The following is a 26,877-nucleotide window of genomic DNA, read 5'->3' on the forward strand; positions in this document are numbered from 1 at the left end:
ATCTGCTGCTGCTACTCTTCTTCTCACTGAAGGCCTCATAGAGGGGGTGTCTCATTGTCCATGATTGTCTGGACAATGTTCGTTGTTCAGCCCCCTCCTCCATTGAGGCCAGCTTCAGTCCCACCACAGAGCTAGCCCTCCTGATGGTCTCGTTTTACAGTTTTTCTCAGTCGCTTTAGTACAATTCTCAGATCAGAATGAAATTCCCAAAACTATTTGTTCAATCTTCACATCATGATGTCACTTGTGTTCATCATATAAGCAGTTTCTCACTTCTTTGAACAAGTTGCAATTGCTTTGGTACATCCCTGCAAATGATTATGAACAATTCTCTGCTCTTTGCACATTATCAATTGTTTATGTCATGTTGATCAAAATGTATTATATAGTTCACTGTGCAATAGTCTTACTCCTCAAAACACCTAGTCATTAATTCATCGTATTAGTCATCAACTGCAAAATGGTTGACCAAGTTGTCATAATGTGACAAACATATTTCGCTGCATTGCAAGAGAGGATATTCGCTGTGATGTGGATGAAAATTTGTGTCCTAACATACAGGAACGACAAGAGGTGTAGGAAGACCACACCAATTCCTACTGCACTGCCTGGACTGTTGGACAGAATATTGTCCTATCTTTTTTTCCCTTTGTGTTATTGTTTGCAGTGGTTTTTTCTATGTTGGTATGACATGGTCTGTCAACAAATTACAATATGAACAATAAATGTGCAAATGTGAATCTTGTCCAGTCTCTTGCAATCAAACAAAAAAGGTGTAAATTACATTTTACAATAATTGTCATCAAGACTTTAGCCATAGTTTCCATCAGAACCTCCCTCTAAAGTACACAGTCTATTGACAACATGACAAAGAAATTTGACTGTCTTGTTCGTAGACAATGACACAAGGACTTGACATTCTGAAGGCACTGACATGTTCAATGACATAAAGACTTAGCTTTGAGAGATGAACTAAAGATTTTGAGCAAGTTACAGGCTTTTGCAAGAAATCCATAGTGTTTTGCTGTTTGTACAAATTGTTTTGAGAAATGCACACACGTATTTGCAAACTTCAATTCTGATCTGAGAATTGTACTAAAGCGACTGAGAAAAACTGTAATCAGGTCAGGTTTCTCTTGCTTGTGCTGCAGCAGCAGATCACAGCGTACAGCAGAGCACTTTCCATGACTGTTTGATAGAACAGACTGAGAAGCTTGGAGGAGATGTTCAAAGATGCCAGCCTTCTCAGGAAGTACATCCTGGTTACTGAACAGGGTGGTGTTCTGGTTCCAGTCCAGTTTCTTGTCCAACACCACTCCCAGGTATTTAGGAAACGTGACCGTCTCCACCAGGTCACCGTCTATGCAGATTGGCTGGGAGAGGGGGGGTTGTCTTCTGAAGTCCAGAATGAGTTCTTTGGTTTTTCTGATGTTTAGCTGGTTCTGCTTGGACCAAAGAACAAAATCCTGCACCAGCTGCCTGTCCTCCACCTGCTTGTCACAATGTGACAAGAATGTGGATCTTCCAGATCTGTCAGAGCTTCCAGGAAAAACTCTGACAGATCTGGAAGATCCACATTCTTTCACTTTGAGCTTTTCTTTGGGATCAAATCTCTGCCTCCAACGGCTGTTCTGACTGATGATCAGAAGGAGCTGTTTCCAGGAAATAGTCAGGCCCCTCCCTTCAGCTCCATCAGGAGTTTCTGCTTCAGTGTCAGTAGATGACAGATGAGGGGGGGTCATGCACGTCTGGAAGGGGGAGAACAGAAAGCAGAAGGTCACATGACCTTCACTGACATCAACTATCTGTCAATCTGACAGCTTGAGGCTCCGCCCCTCCCCCCAGTGACTAGCAGGTTCCTGGTTGAGGCTGCTCCAGCTGCTGCCCCGCCCACCTGTGCTGCCCCGCCTCCATCCAGGTGGACTCTTCCTGGTTGTGAGTCAGTGATCAGTGCTGCAGCTGCGTTGACACGGTGAGGGAGACTCTTCTTCCTCTTCATCTCTTTGCAGAAACTGAAGTGAGTTTGTTTCTGGAACTTTGTCTTCACTAACTTGACTGTTTGTTTCTGAATGTTTGGAGAAGATCTTCTTCTTTCTCTGCAAACTCTCCTCCCTCTGCTGTTTCCAAAGCTTCATCATTGTTGGATCAACAACATGGAGGACTCTTCTTCATCACCTCAACAACAATCAGTTGATGCTTGTTGGCTTTTTTCATTTCTGACTCCAAACCTTCCTGTTCTCCTCCATCCAGTCTGTGGGAGAACTCCTTCCTAAAGTAATAGATTACAGTTCCAGGTAACAGAGTCCTATTTCCTCCTTCCATGTTCAGGAACTCTGGGATTCCATCAGACCAACAAGCTAGAATAGAAATGTTTGGAGCAGAGAGACCATGAGGCCTTAGTGGATGAAAACAAAGATTTTTCTGCTTTTCTTCAACTATCAATTCTATTTTTCAGATCATCTTCAATGATTTTGCTGTTAGTCTTCATAGACTCTAAACTTTAGTTGTTGTCTTCCTCATGGTGTGTTTTGTGTGTTTTTGGACAGAGTTGTGTGTCTAGTTTTTCTAGTTCAGTCATTTGAACTTTAGGACAGAGAATTGGAGCCACCATCAAAATAACAAAGAAATACATTTATCAGAATAAAGTCCTACAATTCTGACTTTTGTCTCATAATTCTCCAACTTTCTTTGTGTAGAATGACCACTTTGTCTCCTAAATGTCTAACTTTCTTCTTGTAAATGTGTAGTTTTCTTCTTAAGGCGGTCCTAGTTCTCCGTGGTAGAACCTGCTTTAATGAAAGCGTTTGTTCCTGAGGCTCACAGGCCTGTAGTTCTCTGTTTGAGACCACCTCCACAGACGGGTCAGAGAGCGGTTCCTGGTCCAGAACAGGATCCACTTGGGTGGATTCAGACTGAACATTTGATCCAGATTATCAGGAACAAACTCTGGTTCACTTTAAACCAAATGTGTCCAGTCTGAACACAGCCTAAGTTTTCTTTTCATGGACTAAACTCACTTCAGCTGAATTCTGATCCTCCGATTGTGTTTCCATTGTTTCCACTTTAGCAGAAATAAACTTTATGATTAGAAATCTTCATGAAACCAAATCATCCTTCATAGAAATGAGAACAACTCTGTGGAAAAGTTTTTCTTCTGCAGCTGTTCTAAAGAAACTAAAAGTAACTCAGGACTCAAGTTACAGTTTCCAGAGAGTAATCCTGTAAGGTAATGGATTACTTTAGAACAAGTAACCTGTAATTCTTTCCAGTTCAGAGGTTCTACAGTGGAATCAAAGTCTCTGTTGGAGCTTTGAGAGGAAGAATTCATGTCTTTCTTTCTTTTCTCCTCATTCTTTGATTTCTGTCTGTTTTTCTTGATGCTTCATGTTTCCTGAAGTGGAGAAACAGGAAGTTTGTTGTTTCTGTGTCAAAGTGACTGAATGGAAATGTTGCTGCTGCAGCTCCATGTCTCCACCTGCTGGAGGGAGAGCAGAAGTGCAGCAGCTGATGGCAGCTTCCTCTGATGATGAGGAGGGTTTCCTCTGCAGGTGAAGGTGTGTGTGAGCTGATGTGGATCCAGTGAATCCAGCAGCATGGATCAGTGGGAGGAGCCACAGGAGGGAGCCCCTCCCTCTAAAAGCAGAGATGGTAACCATGACAACCAGAGCAAAGCTCAGAGGTGAGATGAACATCTCCAACTGTCCATGATCTTCTCCATTTCAGAGCTCAGGACTCACACCAGCAACCTGCATTCTTTACAGAAACCGGAGACCTGGAAATGGATCTGGATATGGACCTGGATCCAGCAGAGTTTCCTTCAGGAGTGACGCATCAAAGCCTCCTAATCCAGACTTCAAGGACATCCATTCAGGACTGGAACAGTAAGTGTTTGTCAGAGTTAAAGGATTCTGGATTCTAGTTCAGATGATCTGTAGTTTTCAGATGAAGGACTTGAGGTCTGGTTCAGTTCTGGATCTCTCTGATCAGACTCACTTGGAGCATCATGTGTGTGATGAGATCTTTTCAGTTGAGTCTTCTGAGAGTCTCTGAGAGACATCAGAGATGTTGGAGAAGAAAACATGTTGACTGCTGACTCTGACTGACAGCAGCTCCAGTCTGATTCCAACCAAATCAGGAGAAAAGTTCCAGTTTTCTCTGCTTTGCTAGATTTTCTTGGTGGAAATGTCTGACTTTGGTTTCATATTGTGGCTGATTTCTCCAAGTCCGACAAAGTTGACCACACCCACTAGGTGAGTGTCCAGCAGGTCACCCACAGACTTTGCTGCTTTGTTCCCAACATTGTCGTCTGGATTGAATCTCAAATAAAATAAACGGTTCACGGTTCTCCTTGTAAAGGAGCTTTCCACAATCCATGAACAGCAAGTAGAAAGCGTCACGCGCTGAACTGCTGAAAGTTCCACCTGCTTTACGCCAACAGAAACTCTCATCACTGATAGTTCCAGGTTGAACTTCTGACACAATTTCACTTCAGGTCTTTATTTTTTTTAAATATTTTTCTTAACACAGATTACAGCTGTTCCTGTAAGAACAAAAGCAAAGAAAAACTAACAAAAAAAGAACAAAGACAGACATGAGTAGCGGGGACCAACTAAGACATTGTTTCAAGTCCGGTCAGAGGGAGCAGAATATTGTGTCCATTTCTTCAATCGATCTTCCAGTTTTTGTGCATCTAGCCTTAAGTAATGCGTTATCTTCTCCATGGAGAAAATGTCCTCCATAATGTCTCTCCATTGCTGCAGTGTCGGCATTTCACTTCTCAGCCAGTTTCTAGTATCATCACCTTGAACAGGTTCTTGTCTTCTGGTCGAATGACGTCCATCGTTAGGCCAAAGTACAGTATCTGTGGGTCCATATCTCACATCCTAGGATATCTGAAAGGTTTTGACCATATTTTCACAGAAAGGAGAAATATTTCCACATGACCAGAAGATGTGTGAATGGTTAACGTTAAAGTCCCCACACAGCCTCCAGCATTGTTGTGAGGTTCCCAGCTGTTTACTCTTTATGTGAGGACTAATAAAAAACCTTGTCAAGTTTTTCCATTCAAATTGTCTCATTTTCTAGAACATGTGGAGCTGTGCTGTAGTCCACAGATTGAATGCCATTCATCTTCTGACAGTGAAAATTGGAATTCTGATTCCCACTTTTGTTTTATATACAGAGTTATATCCATTACAGTTTAACAAGCATCTGTACAGTTTGGAAACAACCTTTGAGTGTAGTTTCTTATAAGACCCCGTCAGCATTTCTATTAACTTGCTTCCGTCTTGACGAAGATATTTTTTAATCTCGGTATTGTAGAAGTGCCTTAAATGGAAATACCTGAATAGGTCAGCCGTATCCAGCTGATCCTCCTCTTTGAGCCTTCCAAAGGACTTGAACAGTTTTCTATCTGTTAACATGCACACTGCCGTCAATTCTCTGTCACTCCATTTCTTAAAGATATTGTCCGTCTGTCCCATTCTGAATTTTTGAGCTTGTGAGGGCCAGATAAGTAGTTTGTAATCTCTACCTATGTCGTATTTATTGACCATGCCCCACCAGATCTTTAGTGTCGTTTCAATTATAGGGTTTTGTTCTATGATTTCTATTTGTATTTTCTCCCCCAGTCTTGCTTGTGGTGGACATTTACTGTAGGTCAACTCCATTTGTTTCCATTTGCAGTGATATTCTGTTGGACACCAACATACTATGTATCTTAACTGGGCTGCTAAATTGTATTCTCTAAAGCTAGGGAGACCTAATCCTCCTCTTTCTGTTTCTAGTTGGAGTGTTTTCAATTTCACTCTTGGTTTTTTCCCTTCCCAAATAAATCTACTCACTTGTTTGTCCCATTTTATAAAGTGATCCTCTGAGATCTGCATTGGTAATGATGAGAAAAGATATAACAATCTGGGTAGCACATTCATTTTTATAACCTCTATTTTGGAGCTAAGGGCCATGAACAGACTGGTCCATTTTGTTAAGTCTTTTTGTATTGAATTAGTCATCCTATTATAATTAATATCATAAAGTTCATCAAGTTTTGCCGTCAGAAAAACTCCTAAATATTTCATATTTACTGCATCCCATTTCAATTTATATCTTTGTCTAATTGAATCTGCTGGTTTATAATTTATGCAGAGTAATTGAGTTTTAGAAATATTTAATTTGTATCCGGATTTACTTCCAAAGTCCTTGAGAATCGTTCTGGGCTCTGCAGATAAATAGTAATATCATCTGCAAAGAGCCCTATTTTTGGTTCTTCCTTTCCTATCGTCACCCCTTTAAACTCGTCACACTGTCAGATATACTGAGCTAGAGGCTCAATGAACAGAGCAAAGAGAGCAGGGCTCAGACAGCATCCTTGTCGTGTTCCAGTGAACAGCTCAAACTTTTCTGTCAAGTTTCCATTTATTTTAATTCTGGCTGTCGGCTTATGATATAATGCTTGAATACATTTTATGAAGGGGGGGCTAAAGCCCATTCTCCTCAGAACCGCGGCTAGGAAGCTCCAGCCGACTCTATCAAAGGCCTTCTCAGCATCTAAACTTATTAAGACTGCAGGAACATTGACTTTATTGGCCTCGTTTATGACATTCAACGTGCGTCCTACGTTGTCTTGTGTCTGTCGTCCTTTTATCAAACCTGTCTGGTCCTCATCTATCAGATCAGGGAGAAAAGATTCCAGTCGTCTTATTATTGATGTGAGTAATTTATAATCAACTTTTTAAACAGAGATTGGTTGATTATTTTTCTCTTCTTTTAGTAGGACAGAGATAACTGCTTTCTTTCTACGATGGCGGAGTCCTGGCATTTTTAAGTGTCCAGTTAAATGAATCTAGTAGAAGAGGAGCTAGATCTTCTTTAAAGACTTTATACCACTCACCAAAATTTTTGTTGCTTTGGGGCCTGATTCATAAAAAATGTGTTTTGTGAATCTTAATTTTTTCTGGAACTCTTGTTCTGATATACTGGACAGATGTTCTTTAACCTCTTTTAACCCGTCCAGCTCCCACTCCTCCCGGTCCATCACCCAAACTACCCTCAACTCAACCTCTCCTGCGCGCCTCTAGACGTACTATTCCCCGGAGCTAGGATGAAACGGGCCCCCAGTGTCCTAGGAAAGGTTATGTCAAACTGGGGCCCTGTGATGAACAGCTTCCTTCTGGTGCTATACCTGTAGTTGCACCACGTAGAATGCAAAAAAGGGCAGTTAGACTGTCCAATCAAAGAAATCTAGTTCACATCCCTTGCAAGAAGGTTTTGACCAGTCCCAAGGAAACTAATCTCAAACTTGCTGCACTCAATGTCAGATCTTTATGCAACAAATCATTTTTAATCAATAATCTTATCTCTTCTTTTAATCTTGATTTTATGTTTTTAACTGAAACATGGCTTGACAAAAACACAGGAAACATAGTTCTAGTCGAATCAACTCCCCCCAACTACAAACATGTATCGGAAATGCTAGAAAATAAAAAGGGTGGAGGCGTTTCTGCACTGTTTAGAGATAATATTGCAACCCGCAGACTATCATTTGGTGTGTTTTCATCATTTGAGTATGTGTCCTTTAAGATTGAGCTAAAACAAACTCCTCCCTTACTCTGCAGGGTTATGTACAAACCTCCTCAGCACAGCAAAAGTTTTATTGATGATTTCACTGAAATGCTCTCAGTTGTGTGCACAGACTTTGATGGTCTAGTCATTACAGGTGATTTTAATGTTCATGTTGACAATGTCAATGACAGAAATGCAAAAGAGCTCAATGCTGTCCTTGAAACCTTTGGTCTAATTCAGCATGTGAGTTGCCCCACCCACAGCAGAGGGCACACTCTGGACCTGCTCATAACAAAGGGGGGTTACTATTTACAATGTCAGTGTGGTTGATGTCGCCCTCTCTGATCATTTCTGTGTATTCTTTGACCTGTCTGTTGCTCCCAAACCACCGCCTGGCCCTGCAGTTGTCCAAAGGAGACAAATAAATGAGAGCACTAGGGCACAGTTTGTAGAAATGATAAACCCTGAAAACGTCTCTGGTGCCAATGTTGATGAAATGCTGAATTCTGTTACTTCTAGCATCTTGAATGTTCTGGATGCCATTGCCCCTATGAAAGTTCAATTGAGAAAACATAGACAGAAAGCTCCCTGGAGGAATGATGATCTAGTCAGGGCACAGAAACAACAGTGCCGCAGAGCCGAGCGAAAGTGGCGCAAGTCAAAACTCCAGGTTCATTATGGAATATATAAGGCGGAGTTGTACGCTTACAACCAGATCTTATGCAGAACAAGGGAAAGGTACTTCTCTGAAATAATTGGAAGTTGCAGCAGCAACTCTCGTATCCTGTTCACAACAGTTAACAGATTAACTAACCCTCCAACCCAGCTACCAATAGAATTGGTTTGTACACCTAAATGTAATGAGTTTGCTGTATTTTTCAATGACAAGGTTCAGGGCACTAAAAAAGCCATCAACTCCACAACACATATAACTATCGAACGGCCACCTACTCACTCTAAGCTGACTCACTTTGTACCTGTCACTGACCAAACTGTCCAAGAGACCATCACCCGTCTGAGCTTGTCTACATGCTGCCTTGATGTGTTACCCACTAGATTTCTAAAGTCTGTCTTGAACAGTGTGTTGCCATCAATTACTCAAATAGTTAACGTGTCTCTTCAATCTGGAATATTTCCAGAGGCCTTAAAAACTGCAGTCATTAAACCCCTCCTGAAAAAGAGCGGTCTTGATCCCACTGTACTGAATAATTACTGACCTATCTCTAATCTGCCATTTTTAGGAAAAGTCCTTGAAAAAGTTGTCTACCAACAGCTCACTGACTTTCTCTTATTAAACAATTCGTTTGATGTTTTCCAGTCAGGTTTTAGACCCCATCATAGCACAGAAACTGCTCTTATCAAGGTAACCAATGACATCCGCCTGAACACTGATGATGGAAAAGTCTCTGTCTTAATCCTGCTAGACCTGAGCGCTGCCTTTGATACTGTTGATCATGGGATCCTTTTGCACAGACTCCAAGACTGGGTTGGCATCTCTGGATCTGCCCTAAGTTGGCTCAAGTCTTATCTAGAAGACAGGAAATATTTTGTTAAAATTGGGAGTTGTGTCTCAGACTACATGGGCTTGAATTGTGGTGTGCCCCAGGGATCGATCCTGGGACCCCTTCTGTTCAACCTCTACATGCTGCCACTAGGGCAGTTAATACGCAGTAATAACATATCTTATCACAACTATGCAGATGATACTCAGATCTATGTGTCACTGACAACAGGTGAATATGGGCCGGTGGATTCTCTCAACCACTGCCTCCAACAGATCAGTGCGTGGATGCAAAACAACTTTCTCCAGCTAAACTCAGACAAGACCGAAGTTATTGTTTTTGGCCCACAGAAACAAAGAGAAATTGTCAGCAGCTACCTTCATTCTCTGTCTCTTAAACCCTCAAATCAAGTCAGAAATCTAGGGGTAATCATGGACTCTGACCTGAACTTTAACAGCCATATCAAGTCAGTAACATCAGCGGCATTTTACCACCTGAAAAACATTGCCAAAATCAAAAACATAATCTCAAAGCGAGACCTGGAGATACTTATCCATGCATTTGTCTCCAGTAGGTTAGACTACTGTAACGGCCTGCTCACCGGCCTGTCCAAACGAGCTGTAAAACAGCTTCAGTACATCCAGAATGCTGCTGCTCGAGTCCTGACCAAAACCAGGAAGTATGATCACATTAGTCCTGTGCTCAGGTCTTTGCACTGGCTCCCTGTACCTCAAAGAATAGACTTCAAAGCAGCTCTGCTTGTGTACAAGTCTCTCCATGGCCACGCACCAAAGTACATCTCTGACATGTTAGTGCCATATGAACCATCTCGTACTCTGAGGACCTCAGGGACCGGCCTCCTGTTGATTCCCAGAGTCAGAACTAAACAAGGGGAATCAGCGTTTCAATATTCTGCAGCTAAAATCTGGAACAGCCTCCCTGAAGGCGTAAGACAGGCCTCTTCTGTGTTCATGTTCAAATCTAGACTTAAAACATTTCTGTTTAGCCGTGTATATGACTGAAAGGTCCTATCTGCACTTTTCTTTCCTTCCTTTCTTTTTAAATCTTTTCCTTTTCTTTTAAAGTAAATTTTATGTTGATTATTTCTATGATGTATTGTGATTTTAATGCATTTTTCTGTTTTGTGAAGCACCTTGAATTACTTTGTTTACGAATTGTGCTATACAAATAAACTTGCCTTGCCTTGCCTTTTATACTTTTCAATCATGTTTGAAAATCTTTGGTGTTGGACCGGACGGAAAAGGAAAGAGGGGAAGAAGAGTGATGCTAGAGAGGGGGGGGGGGGGGGGTGATAGAGGGAGGGGGGGATAAGACCATGAAGCAGCATAGAGCAGACAGGTTTACTGGTTGTTTATCATTACGGTAAGGTTCAAATGTAGTACAAAAAGGGCGGGGCCTGTCTACACACCAACTGAAATGTTATCAACACACGTGCTAGCTGCAAAAATGTCCACATGTCAACATGTACACAAAACAGATAGTGTTCACACACGCATACCTATGCCTTTAAACCAACTAGTGTGAAATCTTTCATTCATTCAATCATGCAAACTATTAGTGCAAAGGTGAGCTAACACCTGTGCTCAGGTGAGTGTTTATGTTCTTCTAAAATGGATGGTGGAATGTGAAAAGGAGGAGTGCCCAGCCATTAAATATAACTTTAAAATGAAATGGAACTGAGAAATGAAAAAAAAATAAAAATAATCTGAATTATGGAACCAAAAAAAACCAAAACCATTTAAAATCCAATAATTTTACTTTGATTTGAAGCTTTGATTTCTATGTCAGATTAAATAGTATTTCTTCATCTTGAATCCTAAATTGAAAAATACATTTTCCAATTACATCATCACATTGTAAAGTGAATTGTTCATTGAGAATTGAAGATCACTTTGAATTATGGGTAAAAAAAATCTTCAATAGGAAATTCTTGATCACATTATAATGGATCTGTCACAAATCAAGAGAATATAGAAAGTTTAAACCCCCTGCAGATATTTTAGAGAGTGGGCGACCTGTATTTCGGGCAGTCAATTTCAAGCAGGCGGTTACTTAGGCCACTCCCCCAGGGCGGTTCAGTTAATCAACTCACCTGTGCAGCATCCTATTTAAGTCCAGGTGTGTAAACTGTTCGTTCTTGTTTACTGCAGCACTGCGTTCTTCGCCGGTTCTCAATGCTCATGGTTCTCCTTCATGATGTCCTACCCCCAATCTTGTTGCATTATTGGATCTCCCTTCTTATGGGGGGGGGCATCCGTCTCCTCCTTTACACAGCTTCACCGCGTTCTTCGCCGGTTCTTCATGCTCGCTGTTCTCCTTCTCCTTCTGTGTGATGATGTTCTCCCCCCGTCCTTTTAGTTTTTTGGATCCCCCTTCTTACGGGGGTCCGTCTCCCCGTGTCTGCCCCTCTTTTTTTGGCTACCGGCTCCCGCAGCGTCTTTGGAGCTGCGGTTCTCGCATCTTCTGCTGCGTGTCTACGGAGAAGCGTCTTGCAGCATTTGGGTTGTCAGTGGCGATCGATCGGGAGATGTATCGGCCTTATTGAGTGCCGTGATCGCCGGAATGTTTGGTGAGCGGCGTGCTGCCATCTCTTGTGCTTCTGTACCGTGGTCTGTGCCACACCAAGACCCCCACCGCATCAGCAGTGGCAGCCGGAACCCCCAACACCACACGGCAGCAGGCAGGGAACAACCGCCCCCCCGGGCGACCCAGCCCGCCACCCAGGCCAGGGCCAGCAAGACTGCCGCGAGGCCCCCAGAGAGCAGGGAGGCACGGAGGGAAAGGGAGCGCCGCCCCAGCCCAACCAGGAGGGCAGCCCCCTGCCGCGCCGGGAGAGCCCAACGCAGGGCCCCACCCGAGAAGGGCGCCCACAGCCCAAGACGAGCAGCCTACCACCCACCAGGAGGTCCGGGCATGCCCCCGCCCCAACCCCAGGTACGAGCCAGGACCCCCCCCAGGGAGACCCGCCCCACACTCCAGGCAGCCACCCACCCGGCCAGCCCCAGTTGCTCCAGGGAGGAGTAAGGCAGGGGCCAGCCGCCCCCGCCCAGGAGGGGAGCACCTCGGGGAGAAAGGGGGCCCACCACGGGTGTTGTTAACTTGGCCCGACCAGGCTCGGCCACAGAAGGAGACTTGGCGGGGCCCAGCACCCAGGGGCAGGGACCCGAACCCACCCCCCAGGGACACGGACACCCCCGGCTCAGGTGTAATGTGAACACCCCCCCCCCCCCCCCCGTGCAGAGAGAGCACCGCCGGGCCCAGGAAACCGGCATCCAGTAAAAGAATCTTAAAGTGAACTCTACAATGCTCAGCCAGCCAGTGGAGCGATGCTAAAATTGGCGTAATGTGGTTTCTCTTACGACCTCCACCCAGAAGATGGGCAGCTGCATTTTGAACACGTTGGAGACGTGAGAGAGACGACTGGCTGAGTCCAACATACAGAGAATTACAGTAATCCGGCCGGGACGCGATGAACACGTGGATTACTTTCAAAATATGCAGCTATTAAAAAAGGTTTTACCTTAGAAAGTTGGTGGAGATGAAAAAAGCTTGACTTCACCACTGAGCTTATCTGCTGATCCAGTTTAAAATGACTGTCCAGTTTAAAACCCAGATTAGAGACATTTGTTTTTAAAAAGTTAGTCAAGGGACCCAAATCAACTTGGGGCGGTTCACTAAAAGCATTCGGTCCAAAAACAAAAATGTCCATTTTATTTTCATTAATACTCCAAAAGCTTAGGCCCAACCAGTCCTTCATGTCCTGAAGACATGATAGGAGCTGCTTCATGGAGAGATCATCCTTCTTTTTTAACGGCAGATAGATCCGGCTGTCATCTGCATACAAATGAAAAGAAATGCAGTTCCTCAAGATTGGCCCTAAGGGTAACAGGTACAGAGAGAACAAGAGTGGCCCTAGAACCGATCCTTGTGGAACCCCATAAGAAACCTGAGTTGTGGTAGATTCAAAAAACCCAAAATGACGCACATGGTTCTTTCTGCCATGTAAGACTTAAACCAGTCCAGTGCTGTACCTCAGATCCCCGAAGAGTTCTGGAGCCTAGATATTACAATACTGTGGTCTACTGTGTCAAATGCCACCAGAATCAGGACAACATAGTCTCCAGCATCATCGGCCAGTAGAATGTCGTTGCTGACTCTGTACTGTGCAAGGGCCTAAAACCAGACGGTAAGACTTCAAGAATTTGACCTTGGCTTAGGAAGTCCTTTAGCTGCAAGTAGACCACTTTCTCCAGGAGTTTAGAGATGTAGGGCATCTTGGTCTGAAATCAGCCAACAGAGCACTGTCCAGGCTGGGTTTTTTAAGTAGAGGCTGGACTGTTGCATGTTTAAAAACAGCAGAGACGCCACCAGCAGCCAGACTGCTGTTGATGATTGAAAGGACTGTCTGTGTAACGTTTGAGGCTAAGGAAGTTGATTACCTCAGCTTTCTGTTCCAGAAATGGAGGTATGTTTCAGGGTATGTCAAGTTGCCATAGCAAATCATGCTCTGAACATAACCTGGTCTGGAGCAGGTTTAGTGGAAGGTTAGTTTTTTTTCAGAGATGTGAAGCAGCATGGCGTGTCCATTTGAAGATGATTTAGTGGATGAAGAAGCTCAGATAATACTTTTTCCACCATGAGAGGGTGATAAGACCACATAAGGATGTTGGAAAGAGAAACTTTATACTTTGATCTAACTTCATTATTTGCTTCAGTTAAGATAAATCATTATTTTGTTTAGTCAGTTTAAAAATAACACGTAGTTTTCAGACATTTATTTTACTTTCATTCAAATTAATTCAATTTAGTAGGTGTAACTTTGGTGCTGCCGTTAGATTGGCACCGCAAAGGATTGTGGGATACCATTCCCTTTGCCTGTCTGGACGGATTTGGGTTTAAGTGTGGGTTTTTGACCAAATATGTTTAGTTGTGTAGCTGTTTTGCTGTGTTTTGTCTAGTTATTTGTCCTGTTGTGTTTAAGTCTTTCTGCTCTATGAGTGAGAGGGAGGAAGAGGAGGATGAGGATATGTAGCACCACTAATGCTTAGTTGTATAACTGTAAAGTTGGAGAACTGGTGGTAGATTTCATGCTGCATATCTATATTGTGTCTTCCATTTTAATGTTTTAAAAATGAGAATATCTGCAGGCTCAAACTTAGACACATGAGAGTTCAAGAAGTACAATAAAAACATTTAATTGAATTGGAGTAATATGACATTTAGCTAGATAAATATGTAAATTTGAGTTGTAAAAACAAATTGAGTTGCATAGACATAAGAAATCAGGTTGTATAAATTTAACTCAATTACTTGTTACCAACAGAAGTAATTCATTTAAGTTTGATAACTTATATATATATATATATATATATATATATATATATATACATATATATATATATATATATATATATATATATATATATATATATATATACATATATATATATATATATATATATATGTATATGTATATGTATATATATATATATGTATATATGTATATATATATATGTATGTATGTATGTGTCACAATGAAAATAGAAATGAGATCAGAAACTCGTGCGTTTACTTTGTCTGTTATTTTTCTCCAAGCAGAAACTCTTTCTTTTGATGATGCAGCCGTGTTACTTTTTTAATGGACGTGTAATCTTCATACGCCATCATTTAAATCTCAGACTCCGTCTAACTGAAGTATAGCGTTTTCTTTTTTTTCACCACGCGTTTCCATGGTGACTCCAGAAATCGCCGATCCATTGAGAATGTCTTTATGTAATTTTATAATTGTTTATAATATATGTGTTCATATATGGAAGAAAAAAGAAAGAAAAAAAGAAGAATTTCTGTTTGTCTTTATAACGGTTCTTGAGCGTGAACATTTACTTTATATTCTCTTTTTTAATTTTTTTTTTAGATGTGTTTTTTTTTGTTTTGTTATTTAATATATATATATTCGAAATAAACTTGTTTCCATTCCATCCCTTTCCATGTACTTGACGTGCACGTGCATTAACCCAGGGTTACCAAGTTGCGTAATTACGCCAACTCATATCCGGTCTTTTGGAACCGACATACCCAGAGTAAACAAGTTCAGGCGGATTTCAGCCAGAGTTCAGGGTTAAAGTCAGGGAAGTTTAAACAGGCCTTCTGGAAGACCCCCCAGGACAGCAGGGCACAGTATTCAAACACTGGTGCATTGCAAAACCAGTCCGTGAAACCCCCAGTAAAAACAGGATCTACCTCTGCCGTGATCCACACTCTGGGCTTGAGCCAACTAACTCTGCTCCGTGTGCTAACCGGCTTTCTCACAGGAAACTAGCACCATGGCAACCACACATTCAATTCAATTCAATTTTCTTTGCAAAGCCCAAATTCACAACAACAGTCGTCTTGATGGGCGTCGTTTCAGTAATTGAAAAAGTTAAACATAAAATCAAAAGGATCATGAATACATAGAATTCAATAGGAAAATACTAAACTGACTAAACTAAACTGGACATCTCTGCCCTTAGACCCCCCTTCCAATCAACTTCCTTTTTATTCCCTTTGCACCATATGGGTATAGTGACACCCTCAGATGCCTCCCATTACTAAACAAAGTTTAGTTCATCATATCACATATCTGGAAGTGAATTCAACATTTAATCCTTTCATGACAGTATTTCTGATTATATAATAATATTCTTCAGTGTTTTTTCCATTCAAGTTGATGCTAAATGAAGTAGAGTCCTGGATTTCAGAGTATTTTGTGAATTAGTGACATACGGCATGAAAGGGTTAAATGATGAAGGTCTTAGTGTAACTATTGATCATCTGCTAGTTAACATCAATAATTAGAGCTAAACAGCTTTTGTCTGTGTAATGAGGTTCAGATGACTCAATGTTTCCTTCATTCATGAAATTTCTCTACATTTTTTATTGAACACAACAAAAACCAGATTCAAAGTCTTGTAGAGGACTTTAACATAAAACCTAATCTGCTCTAAGGACAGTAAAACATTCAGACAAGTCCAGACGAGGACAGTTGGTCTCCTTCAGTTACTGAGAGAAACGCTCACAAAGGTCAGAGAAATAACTGGAATACACTATATACAATACATTATATTTAGAAAACACCAGTTTAATGACGGTTTTATGACGGACTCAGTTTACCTTGGAGCCCCTGAAGGCAGAGTCTGGCTGAGGCTGGACACTCAGCACACATGTACATGTCTGCAGCTGGTGGGTTTATGGAGCCAATTTGAATTAAAAAAAAAAAGTCCAATATTCTCAATATTTACGTGTCGATAAAGCACTAATGTACATTCTGACTGCACATACATACGTGTGAATAACATCAGCTTTTTTTTCTGGACATGATTGTTTCCACGGTTTCACAGGAATGCTTGAAACATCATTTCTGCATTCTAAAGCCGTCCCTGGAGCTCAAACACCGTACTGAAGCCACTTTTCTGCTCCTCTGTTCTCCTGGGAGAGAGTTCTCTGGACTCAGGCAGCTCGCTTTGACTGGAGTAGCCAGAAGTCCACAAGTGTCTCTATTGGTTTGTTAGGGAGGATGGTGTTAAACGCTGAGCTACAGTCCACAAAGAGCATCCCTGTTAGCTCTCCTCTAGCTCTAGGTGGGACAGAGCATCATGGAGGGCTGTGGTCACAGAGTCCTCTGTGGATGGACTGCCTCTTTAGGAAAACTGCTCAGAATCCAGACATGGGGGCAGCAGAGACATGAATCCAGCCTTTGGCTCCAAGACAGTCTAGACACTTCAGTGACTCTGTAGACATGGACAGAGAGGTGTTGATATGATCCATTGGTTTGCTGTTCTCCATCTGAACTGTGAACTAGAACATTCTAGCTGTGACATGACTCTAGTTAGTTTGGTTTCAGACAGAATGGAGCTGATTGCTGCTGATTCTCCACAGACTGGACCAGCAGAGCTCAGAGACTCCCAGTGGTCCGTCTGTCCAGCAGCATCAAACACAGCTGGACTCCATCTTTCTGGTCTGTACATGAACAACAACTACTTTCCCATCATTCTGTCCACAGTCGTCTCCATGCTGCACTTTGCAGACCAGTGGATTGTCAGAGTGTCCAACATGGAGCTGATGTTTGGCTCCATGACTTCACTCTGATTGGCTCATTCATCTGGAATTCTGTTGCAGCTGCTGGAGGACAACATTGTCACTTTTGTCAAGAAGGAGCTGAAGAAGATCCAGAAGCTTCTGAGTCACAGGGAGGAAGAGGAGGAGCTGGAGGCTGAAGATGAAGAGCAGAGGAGCAGCAGAGAGTCAGTGATGAAGATCACAGTGAACTTCCTAAGGAGAATGAAGCAGGAGGAGCTGGCTGATGGACTGCAGAGCAGTAAGAGGATTTCTCTGAAGGTTTCAGCTGCTGAGAAATGAAGATTTCCTGATGCCTCAACAGGGATTCAAACCCTCATCATTCAGGGCTGCAGAGACTTGATTTACTGTTTGTTGTCTTCATTCAGGTTTGACTGCTTTAGTTTGTCGACATGAAATCCAATCTGGTCTGAAGAAGAAGTTCCAGTGTGTGTTTGAGGGGATGGCTAAAGCAGGAAACCCAACCCCTCTGAATGAGATCTACACAGAGCTCTTCATCACAGAGGGAGGAAGAGGAGAGCTGAATGAAGAACATGAGGTCAGACAGATTGAAGCAGCATCCAGGAAAGCAGACAGAGCAGAAACAAGCATCAGACAAGAAGAGCTCTTCCAACTCCCAGCTGGAAGACCAGAACCAATCAGAACCCTGATGACTAAGGGAGTGGCTGGCATCGGGAAAACAGTCTTAACACAGAAGTTCACTCTGGACTGGGCTGAAGGCAAAGCCCACCAGAACCTCCACTTCACATTTCCATTCACTTTCAGAGAGCTGAATGTGCTGAAAGAGGAGAAGTTCAGCTTGGTGGAACTTGTTCATCACTTCTTCCCTGAAACCAAACAAGCAGGAATCTGCAGCTTTGAAGACTTCCAGGTCCTCTTCATCTTTGATGGTCTGGATGAGTGGCGACTTCCTCTGGACTTCCACAAGACTCGGATCCTGAAGGACCCTAGAAAGTCCACCTCAGTGGCTGATCTGCTGACAAACCTCATCAGGGGGAACCTGCTTCCCTCTGCTCTCCTCTGGATAACCACACGACCTGCAGCAGCCAATCAGATCCCTGCTGAGTGTGTTGACATGGTGACAGAGGTCAGAGGGTTCAATGATCCACAGAAGGAGGAGTACTTCAGGAAGAGGTTCAGAGATGAAGAGCAGGCCAGCAGGATCATCTCCCACATCCAGAGATCCAGAAGCCTCCACATCATGTGCCACATCCCAGTCTTCTGCTGGATCACTGCTACAGTTCTGGAGGATCTGCTGAAGAGCAGAGGAAGAGGAGAGCTGCCCAAGAGCCTGACTGAGATGTACATCCACTTCCTGGTGGTTCAGGCCAAAGTCCAGAAGGTCAAGTATGATGGAGGAGCTGAGACAGATCTTCACTGGAGTCCAGAGAGCAGGAAGATGATGGAGTCTCTGGGAAAACTGGCTTTTGAGCAGCTGCAGAAAGGAAACCTGATCTTCTATGAATCCGACCTGACTGAGTGTGGCATCGATATCAGAGCAGCCTCAGTGTACTCAGGAGTGTTCACACAGGTCTTTAGAGAGGAGAGAGGCCTGTACCAGGACAAGGTCTTCTGCTTCATCCATCTGAGTGTTCAGGAGTTTCTGGCTGCTCTTCATGTCCACCTGACCTTCATCACCTCCAAACTCAACCTCATGGAGGAAGAACAATCACAGATCTCTCAGCCTGAACAGAGCAGTCCAGTCCAGCTGTACCAGAGTGCTGTGGAGAAGGCCTTACAGAGTCCAAACGGACACCTGGACTTGTTCCTCCGCTTCCTCCTGGGTCTTTCACTGCAGACCAGAGTCTCCTACGAGGTCTGCTGACTCAGACAGGAAGTAGCTCACAGACCAATCAGGAAACAGTCCAGTTCATCAAGAAGAAGATCAGTGAGGATCTGTCTGCAGAGAGAAGCATCAACCTGTTCCACTGTCTGAATGAACTGAATGATGGATCTCTATTGGAGGAGATCCAACAGGTCCTGAGGTCAGGACGTCTCTCCACAGATAAACTGAATCGTCATTGCATGGCACGACGTCTCTCCATACGTAAACTGTCTCCTGCTCAGTGGTCTGCTCTGGTCTTCTTCTTACTGTCATCTGAAGAAGATCTGGAAGAGTTTGACCTGCAGAAATACTCTGGTTCAGAGGAGGCTCTTCTGAGGCTGCTGCCAGTGGTCAAAGCCTCCAACAAAGCTCTGTAAGAACTCTCATGAAAATCACCTTCAGTGAACAAATGAATCTGATGGAAACATGAAAGATTCAATAACTGCTGTCTGTCTTTGTTTTCTGCAGCATGAGAGGCTGTAATCTGTCAGAGAGAAGCTGTGCAGCTCTGTCCTCAGTTCTCAGCTCTCAGTCCTCCAGACTCAGACTTCTGGACCTGAGTAACAACAACCTGCAGGATTCAGGAGTGGAGCTACTGTCAGCCGGACTGGAGAGTCCAGACTGTAAACTGGAGACTCTCAGGTCAGCTTTCATTCAAATGTTGATTCTCTACAGTCTTTTTCAACCAGTGTGCCGTGAGAGATGATCAGATGTGCTGCTGGAAATGACTCATTTTTACTGATTTACAAACATTTACCATCACCAGAATATCAGCTCCATGTTCATCAAATGGTTCATGTTTCACTCTGACGCTTTTGTGGAGCTCTTTGTAGTAGAAATACACCGGATCTCTCAGCATCTTCCATGTCTTTCATGAGGAGGATGAGGAAATCTATTGACGGTAGCTCCTCCCACACGAGGCATGAGCGTCAAAATTTAGAAACACACTTTTGGACGAACGTCCAGCAGCCACTTTGATTGGTGGACGTGAATCTGACGCGGTTAAAACAAAAGTGGAGGACATGAATAAAGTGGGGGGATAGAGCGGGGGGGGCATGGCACACGTCTGTGTAGAACTCAGTGACGTGTGGTCAGGTGAGGTTAGTGAGGCAGAGCCTCACCTGTCATAATGGTGATGAAATAGAAAAAGGTAAATGAAGTAAATCTTCTTTCCACTGATCTGTGTTAAATCTCCATTTTCAGTCCAGTTTTCCACAGTTTGTGAGGTTCAAATCTCTGAATTAGAGTGTTGATCACAGACGGAGCTGAATCTCCTGGTGAGGCTCTGGAGCTGCTGAGCCTCATGTCTGACTGCAGGACTCAATGTTAACAGAGACTAAACACTGCTGTAGGCCTGCAGACAGGGGGCAGACGTGAGCTGACAGCTGCTTTGTAGCTACACTGCTGCCATAGAAACAGAATAAGAACGTCTGTCTGCATAGAGGAGAAACTCAGATAAAATAAAGGAAAATAAGGAAAACTTTCCACCAGATCATAGAGATTTTAGTGGAGAAGGATCCACACATGGACTCATAAAGTCAGGACAAACATGTCTTTAATGTTTGTTTTTTAGAAATAACATGGGAGTAAGTGGATAAAAATGTAAATAAATCATTTATTTTATTTTAGGATCATTTTCACAGAAAACATTTGATAACTGATTAAAGCTCCACAATTTGAAGTTGGAAAAATACCATAAATAGTTACTGAGGGTCAAATGTGAGCTGAACACATCTGTACTTTAATTTGTTTACAGTAAATATGAATAATTTATCCCCAAGAAGAGTGTTCTATCCATGTCCATGACAGAAATATGATCTGGTGTGTATTTTAGAAGCTGTTAGCTGCTGTTGGATGGATGCTGAAATATTCAGTTCTTTCATTGTAAATCTGACTCCAGAGGAGTCGGTGCCTCACCAGAATCAACCTCATCTGTGTAGAACTGGACTAAGTTCTTTGTTCTTCAAAGAAAACAGGAATCCATCCCTGAAGTGCAGATTTCAATGGACAAACAGTTGCAGCAGATTTCTGAGCCACAGAGCAGCAGCTCCTCATGCAGAGATATGAAGAGGTCAACCTGCAGCAGACTGACAGGTCTTTCCCACAGACCTGGTTCTGGTTCTTCTTCAGAACCCAGCCTGGATCAGAACCTCTGCAGGTAGTTTCTGGATGAGGCTGGGGGCGGGGCTACCTGGCCAGAGAAAGGTTTAAACCAGGGGTCAGCAACGTTTGTGACATGAAGTGTCAGTTTGACATTTTCTCCAGAACAACTGTGCCGTCACCAACAAAAATGTGAACTCTGATACAGAGAAATACAGAAACATTTCCAATAGATCTGACATTTACTGTCATTCACAAACAGCAGCTCAAAAATGTTTGAAAGGTATTTTTGCATTAACTCTAAAAAGTACTTTCATAACAATATTGCACAAGGAAAATAGGTCAAAGTAGAAATAGTACTGCAACTATGTTTGAAACCCAAAGTACTGCATTTGTGTCTGTCAGACCTACAGCAATAGGATTGGATACTTCAGAACAAAATACCATCAATATTTTAAAAACTTCACAACCATCAACATGAAAAAATAAGAATATTTAGTCTGATTTATCTTTTGTTCCATTACAAGACAGAGGAACTGAATGTCAGTTCAATCTGTCATGGTGCTTTGATTGCATGAAAATTACACGTTTTTCCGTAGTTTGATCATTACAGTTATATTATAATATAGTTATAGACATTTCCCACAATTAGACAGTCATTCTTTTTTGGAGTGGTGATCAGTCTTAGTATTCATTTTAAACTTGTTGACATTTGTCAGAACAGACAGAAAGTCTGGGTTTAACCCCCCCCCCGCGCGTGTCTCTGTCAGTCTATGGCAAGCAAAAGGCGTCACAAATCACCAGGAAAAGTGGTGTAAAAAATACTTTTTGAGCACATTTTAAAAGTAGAACATAATTTACATCTGTCTTGTGTTTCCCTAAGACAGATGTAAAAAGTGGCGTTTTATCACGTACAAACCACACGTCCAGAACGGCGTTCTGATGTGTCACATATGGACGTCAAAAATGCTGTAATGTTAATGAATCCATAGTTTTCTGCTATGGTCTAGAACAGGGGTTGGCAACCTTTTTTACTCAAAGAGCCCCTAGGGACCGCCCCTAATGAAAAAAAAAGCACCCGGAGCCACAACCCGTTTCAACATCATTATATATATTATGCATGTACATATTATTTAAAGGGTAGGGATGGGTATCGTTAAGATTTTAACGGTACTACTACTCTTATCGATACTGCTTATCGATCCGGTATTTTAACGGTACTCTTATCGATACTTTTTGAGGACGAAAAATAAATAAATAAATAACAAATTAAGAACATAAAGTGTTTTATTTCCTCATTATGCAACAACACTGTTTTTTTTAACAAACATTTTACTTTATACATGAGAATGTTCCAGACAGGATATTTATTTAATTATTTAATCTAATTATGGCCCGCAGCAGTCATAGACTGCAAGGACCATATTGTAACTGGTACGAGGGTCGAACACTCAAAAAGTCCAAAACGTCGAAAAAACGCGTCAAAACGCCAAAAAATGGGGTCAAAAGTCGCCCAAAGCACACAACGGCACGACAATTGTGTAACGGAACAAAAATAAACACACACACGCACAACACCCCCGCGCAAACGACAAAATTGTAGTCGCAAAAATGACGACAAAAACACAAAAAAGCCCCAAAAAGCCCTCAAAAGACGGGTTTAAAGCCAAAAAGACATGCCCAGCCTATAGTAAAAGACAGGCCGCATTGAAATACATAGGCCACCTGACTGCAAAAACTTCTATATTGTTTCTGCTTCGTTTCATTATTATGGCCCGCAGCAGTCATAGACTGCAAGGACCATATTGTAACTGGTACGAGGGTCGAACACTCAAAAAGTCCAAAACGTCAAAAAAACGCGTCAAAACGCCAAAAAATGGGGTCAAAAGTCGTCCAAAGCACAAAACGAGACGACAATTGTGTAACGCAACAAAAATACACACACACACGCACAACACCAACGCAAAACGTAAAAATTGTAGTCGCAAAAACGACGACAAAAACACGAAAAAGCCCAAAAAAGCCCTCAAAAGAAGGGTTTAAAGCCAAAAAGACATGCCCAGCCTATAGTAAAAGACAGGCCGCATTGAAATACATAGGCCACCTGACTGCAAAAACTTCTATATTGTTTCTGCTTTGTTTCATTATTATTATGGCCCGCAGCAGTCATAGACTGCAAGGACCATATTGTAACTGGTACGAGGGTCGAACACTCAAAAAGTCCAAAACGTCAAAAAAACGCGTCAAAACGCAAAAAAATGGGGTCAAAAGTCGCCCAAAGCACAAAACGACACAACAATTGTGTAACGCAAAAAAAATACACACACACACGCACAACACCATCGCACAAACGTTAAAATTGTAGTCGCAAAAATGACGACAAAAACACAAAAAAGCCCCAAAAAGCCCTCAAAAGCCGGGTTTAAAGCCAAACAGACATGCCCAGCCTATAGTAAAAGACAAGCCGCATTGAAATACATAGGCCACCTGACTGCAAAAACTTCTATATTGTTTCTGCTTCGTTTCATTATTATTATTATTATTCTTCTTGCACACTAACGGCGTCTTTGAGCTTAATTTTGACCCCCGCCACATACCCGAAAACTCACCAAAATTGGCACACATCTGGGATAAATTGAAAATGAATTTTCGGCAAAGAGAACGTCACCCCCCCGAAGTCGATGACATCACAGCGAGCGTTCCCGTAAAAAAAATGAATGGGCCGAAAATCGCTTATGGGGCCAAAAAAATTTTTTTTGAAATACAGTTACGAAACCAAAACACATGTGTTGGAGATATCCCAAAGAAGTTTTGAAATCATTATGGGATGGCCACACGACCTACAGCTTGGCGGCCATTTTGTGGCGAACTCAGAGAAATGGCGAATTTCGTGTTTTTTCACAATATGGGAAAACAACACTTTTGTTCAAGCGATTTTCACGAAATTGCATACACATGCCAAAAACACGATTCTACAACTGCCAAAGAAGTTTCGTTGACCTTTGACCTTGGCAAGGGGTGGCCATCTTGGATTTTCCAAAAAAAGCACCTTTAGTAACAGATACAAACGAAAACTCGTCCTAGGGATTTTTATCAATCTTTTTGAAACTTCTCGGGCATCAATGGCAAGCTACTGTGGACAAAATGTTGGAATTAGAAGTTGTAGAATTTGAAACGCGTGCGCGTGGCGAATTCGCAACCGTCGCCATTTTAGCTAGCTCGCACATATTTTATCGGAATAGCCTGAAACTGAAATATGCGATTCCCTGACCCACTCTGAACAAAACGATATCATATACGACAAAATCGATAAAGGAATGTGGCCGTGGTAAACAAAAAACGATCGCAAAAAAAAGTGCTGACTCGGCAAAAAAAATTTTTTGGGGATTTTTTTTTAAAGAATCAGCTAACGAAACCCAGATAACTTTGTCGGGTATATCCAAAGAAAGTTTTGAAATCATTACGTGATGGCGACACGACCTACGGTTTGGCGGCCATTTTGTGCCAAAATCTGCCATTTTGCGTTTTTCGCGTTTTTACACAATATGGAAAAATGAACTTTTTTTCGAGCGATTTTCACGAAATTTGACTCGCATGTCCCTAGCCTAAGTCTACAATCACCTCTGGAGTTTCGTCGACCTTTGACCTCGGGAAAAGGCGGCCATCTTGAATTTTCTATAAAAAACACCTTTACCACCAGATTCAAACGTAAACTTGTCGTTGGAATTTTCATCGATTGTCTCGAAACTTTTTGGGCATCAATGGCAAGCTACTGTGGAAAAAATGTTGGAATTAGAAGTTGTAGATTTTGAGCGGCGTGTGCGTGGCAAGCTAGCAAAGTGGCGCACTGTTATAACTCCCATGCATTTCAATACAATACAGTGAAAATTGAATGCATGCATTCATGCCTGAAACAGAATACATTGAAAAAGACTGGACATGGACATATAAGGAATGTGGGCGTGGTTAGCATAAAACCACTGTTGCTAAGGACGACAAAAAGTTTACTTTTACCGATTTGTCCGAAACTGACGTCAATCTGTTTGTCCTCCCGAGGGGAACAAAACATAAAATGGTTGCCATGGAGATAAAATCAACAGAAAAGCCGCCATTTTGGAAAAAGTGGTTTTTTTTTTATCAACTTATGACATATAGCTCTCACCAATGGAGGAATGTGTTTTTCTGAGTCAGTTGATGACGCTAATCGCTATGCTAGCACTTTTAGCTATGTTAGTATAACTAGCATAGTTAGGATAATTAGCATTTTAGGTAATGTGTTTTTCTGAGTCAGTTGATGATGCTGATCGCTATGCTAGCACTTTTAGCCACATTAGCATAGCTAGCATAGTTAGCATAATTAGCATTTTAGGTAATGTATTTTTCTGAGTCAGTTGATGATGCTGATCGCAATGCTAGCACTTTAAGCCACATTAGCGTAGCTAGCATAGTTAGCATAATTAGCATTTTAGATAATGTGTTTTTCTGAGTCAGTTGATGATGCTGATCGCAATGCTAGCACTTTAAGCCACATTAGCATAGTTAGCATTGTTAGCATAATTAGCAAATCCAGCCTTGACTAGCTTTTAATTTGCGGGCTGTGAGGGCGGTGAGGTCAGCGGTGGTGCGTAGAGTTGGGCGTGGAGGCGGGTTGCGTCTGCGGGCCATACAACGCCGCTTGCGGCTTTAATTATTATTCTTCCCGTTTCTAACGGATCCGTAGATCGCAAATTTGACCCCCGCCACATACCCGAAAACTCACCAAAATTGGCACACACCTAGGAAAAATTGAAAATGAATTTTCGGCAAAGAGAACATCACCCCCCCCACGATGATGACATCACGGCGAGCGTTCCCGTAAAAAAAATGAATGGGCCTAAAATCGCTTATGGGGCCAAAAAAAAATATTTCGAAATACAGTTACAAAACCAAAACACGCGTGTTGGAGATATCCCAAAGAAGTTATGAAATCATTATGGGATGGCCACACGACCTACGGCTTGGCGGCCATTTTGTGGCGAACTCAGAGAAATGGCGATTTTTGTGTTTTTTGACAATATGGGAAAATGACACTTTTGTTTAAGCGATTTTCACGAAATTGCATACACGTGCCACTAACACGATTCTACAGCTGCCAAAGAAGTTTCGTTGACCTTTGACCTTGGGAAGGGGCGGTCATCTTGAATTTTCATAAAAATGCACCTTTAGTAACGGATACAAACGAAAACTCGTCCTAGGGATTTTTATCGATCTTTTTGAAACTTCTCAGGCATCAATGGCAAGCTACTGTGGACAAAATGTTGGAATTAGAAGTTGTAGAATTTGAAACGCGTGCGCGTGGCGAATTCGCAACCGTCGCCATTTTAGCTAGCTCACACATATTTTATCGGAATAGCCTGAAACTGAAATATGCGATACCCTTGCCCACACTGAACAAAACGATGTCACATACGACAAAATCGATAAAGGAATGTGGCCGTGGTAAGCAAAAAACGATCGCAAAAAAAAGTGCTGACTCGGCAAAAAATTTTTTTTTTGGATTTTATTTTTAAGAATCGGCTAACGAAACCCAGATAACTTTGTCGGGTATATCCAAAGAAAGTTTTGAAATCATTACGTGATGGCGACACGACCTACGGTTTGGCGGCCATTTTGTGCCAAAATCTGCCATTTTGAGTTTTTCGCGTTTTTACACAATATGGAAAAATGAACTTTTTTTCGAGCGATTTTGACGAAATTTGACTCGCATGTCCCTAG

The 26,877-nt window shown here is 42.3% G+C and overlaps 2 protein-coding genes across 8 annotated transcripts in view; both read left to right on the plus strand.

The window, feature by feature from the left end:
* Positions 1-26,877, plus strand: part of LOC144983678 (NACHT, LRR and PYD domains-containing protein 12-like) — a 128,325-nt gene that overhangs the window by 79,600 nt on the left and 21,848 nt on the right. The window lies entirely within an intron of this gene.
* On the plus strand, positions 1,840-17,516 carry LOC144983694 (uncharacterized). The gene is made up of 5 exons (XM_078930809.1): positions 1,840-2,017; positions 3,549-3,679; positions 3,762-3,881; positions 17,001-17,079; positions 17,241-17,516. The coding sequence occupies exons 2-5, from the start codon at positions 3,594-3,596 to the stop codon at positions 17,478-17,480; spliced, it is 525 nt and encodes a 174-aa protein (XP_078786935.1). The 5' UTR covers positions 1,840-2,017; positions 3,549-3,593; the 3' UTR covers positions 17,481-17,516.

This window comes from Oryzias latipes, chromosome 2 (genome assembly GCF_053564925.1).
Source record: "Oryzias latipes strain Hd-rR chromosome 2, Olatipes_Hd-rR_3.1".
Classification (NCBI taxonomy): domain Eukaryota; kingdom Metazoa; phylum Chordata; class Actinopteri; order Beloniformes; family Adrianichthyidae; genus Oryzias; species Oryzias latipes.

Bases quoted from the DNA above. Each gene is read 5' to 3' on its own strand.
- LOC144983694 (XM_078930809.1), top strand. From the start codon at position 3,594: ATGGATCAGTGGGAGGAGCCACAGGAGGGAGCCCCTCCCTCTAAAAGC. The intron at 3,882-17,000 runs GTAAGTGTTTGT...GATTCTCCACAG, and splicing joins ATCCATTCAGGACTGGAACA to ACTGGACCAGCAGAGCTCAG. The intron at 17,080-17,240 runs GTCTGTACATGA...ATTCTGTTGCAG, and splicing joins AGCTGGACTCCATCTTTCTG to CTGCTGGAGGACAACATTGT.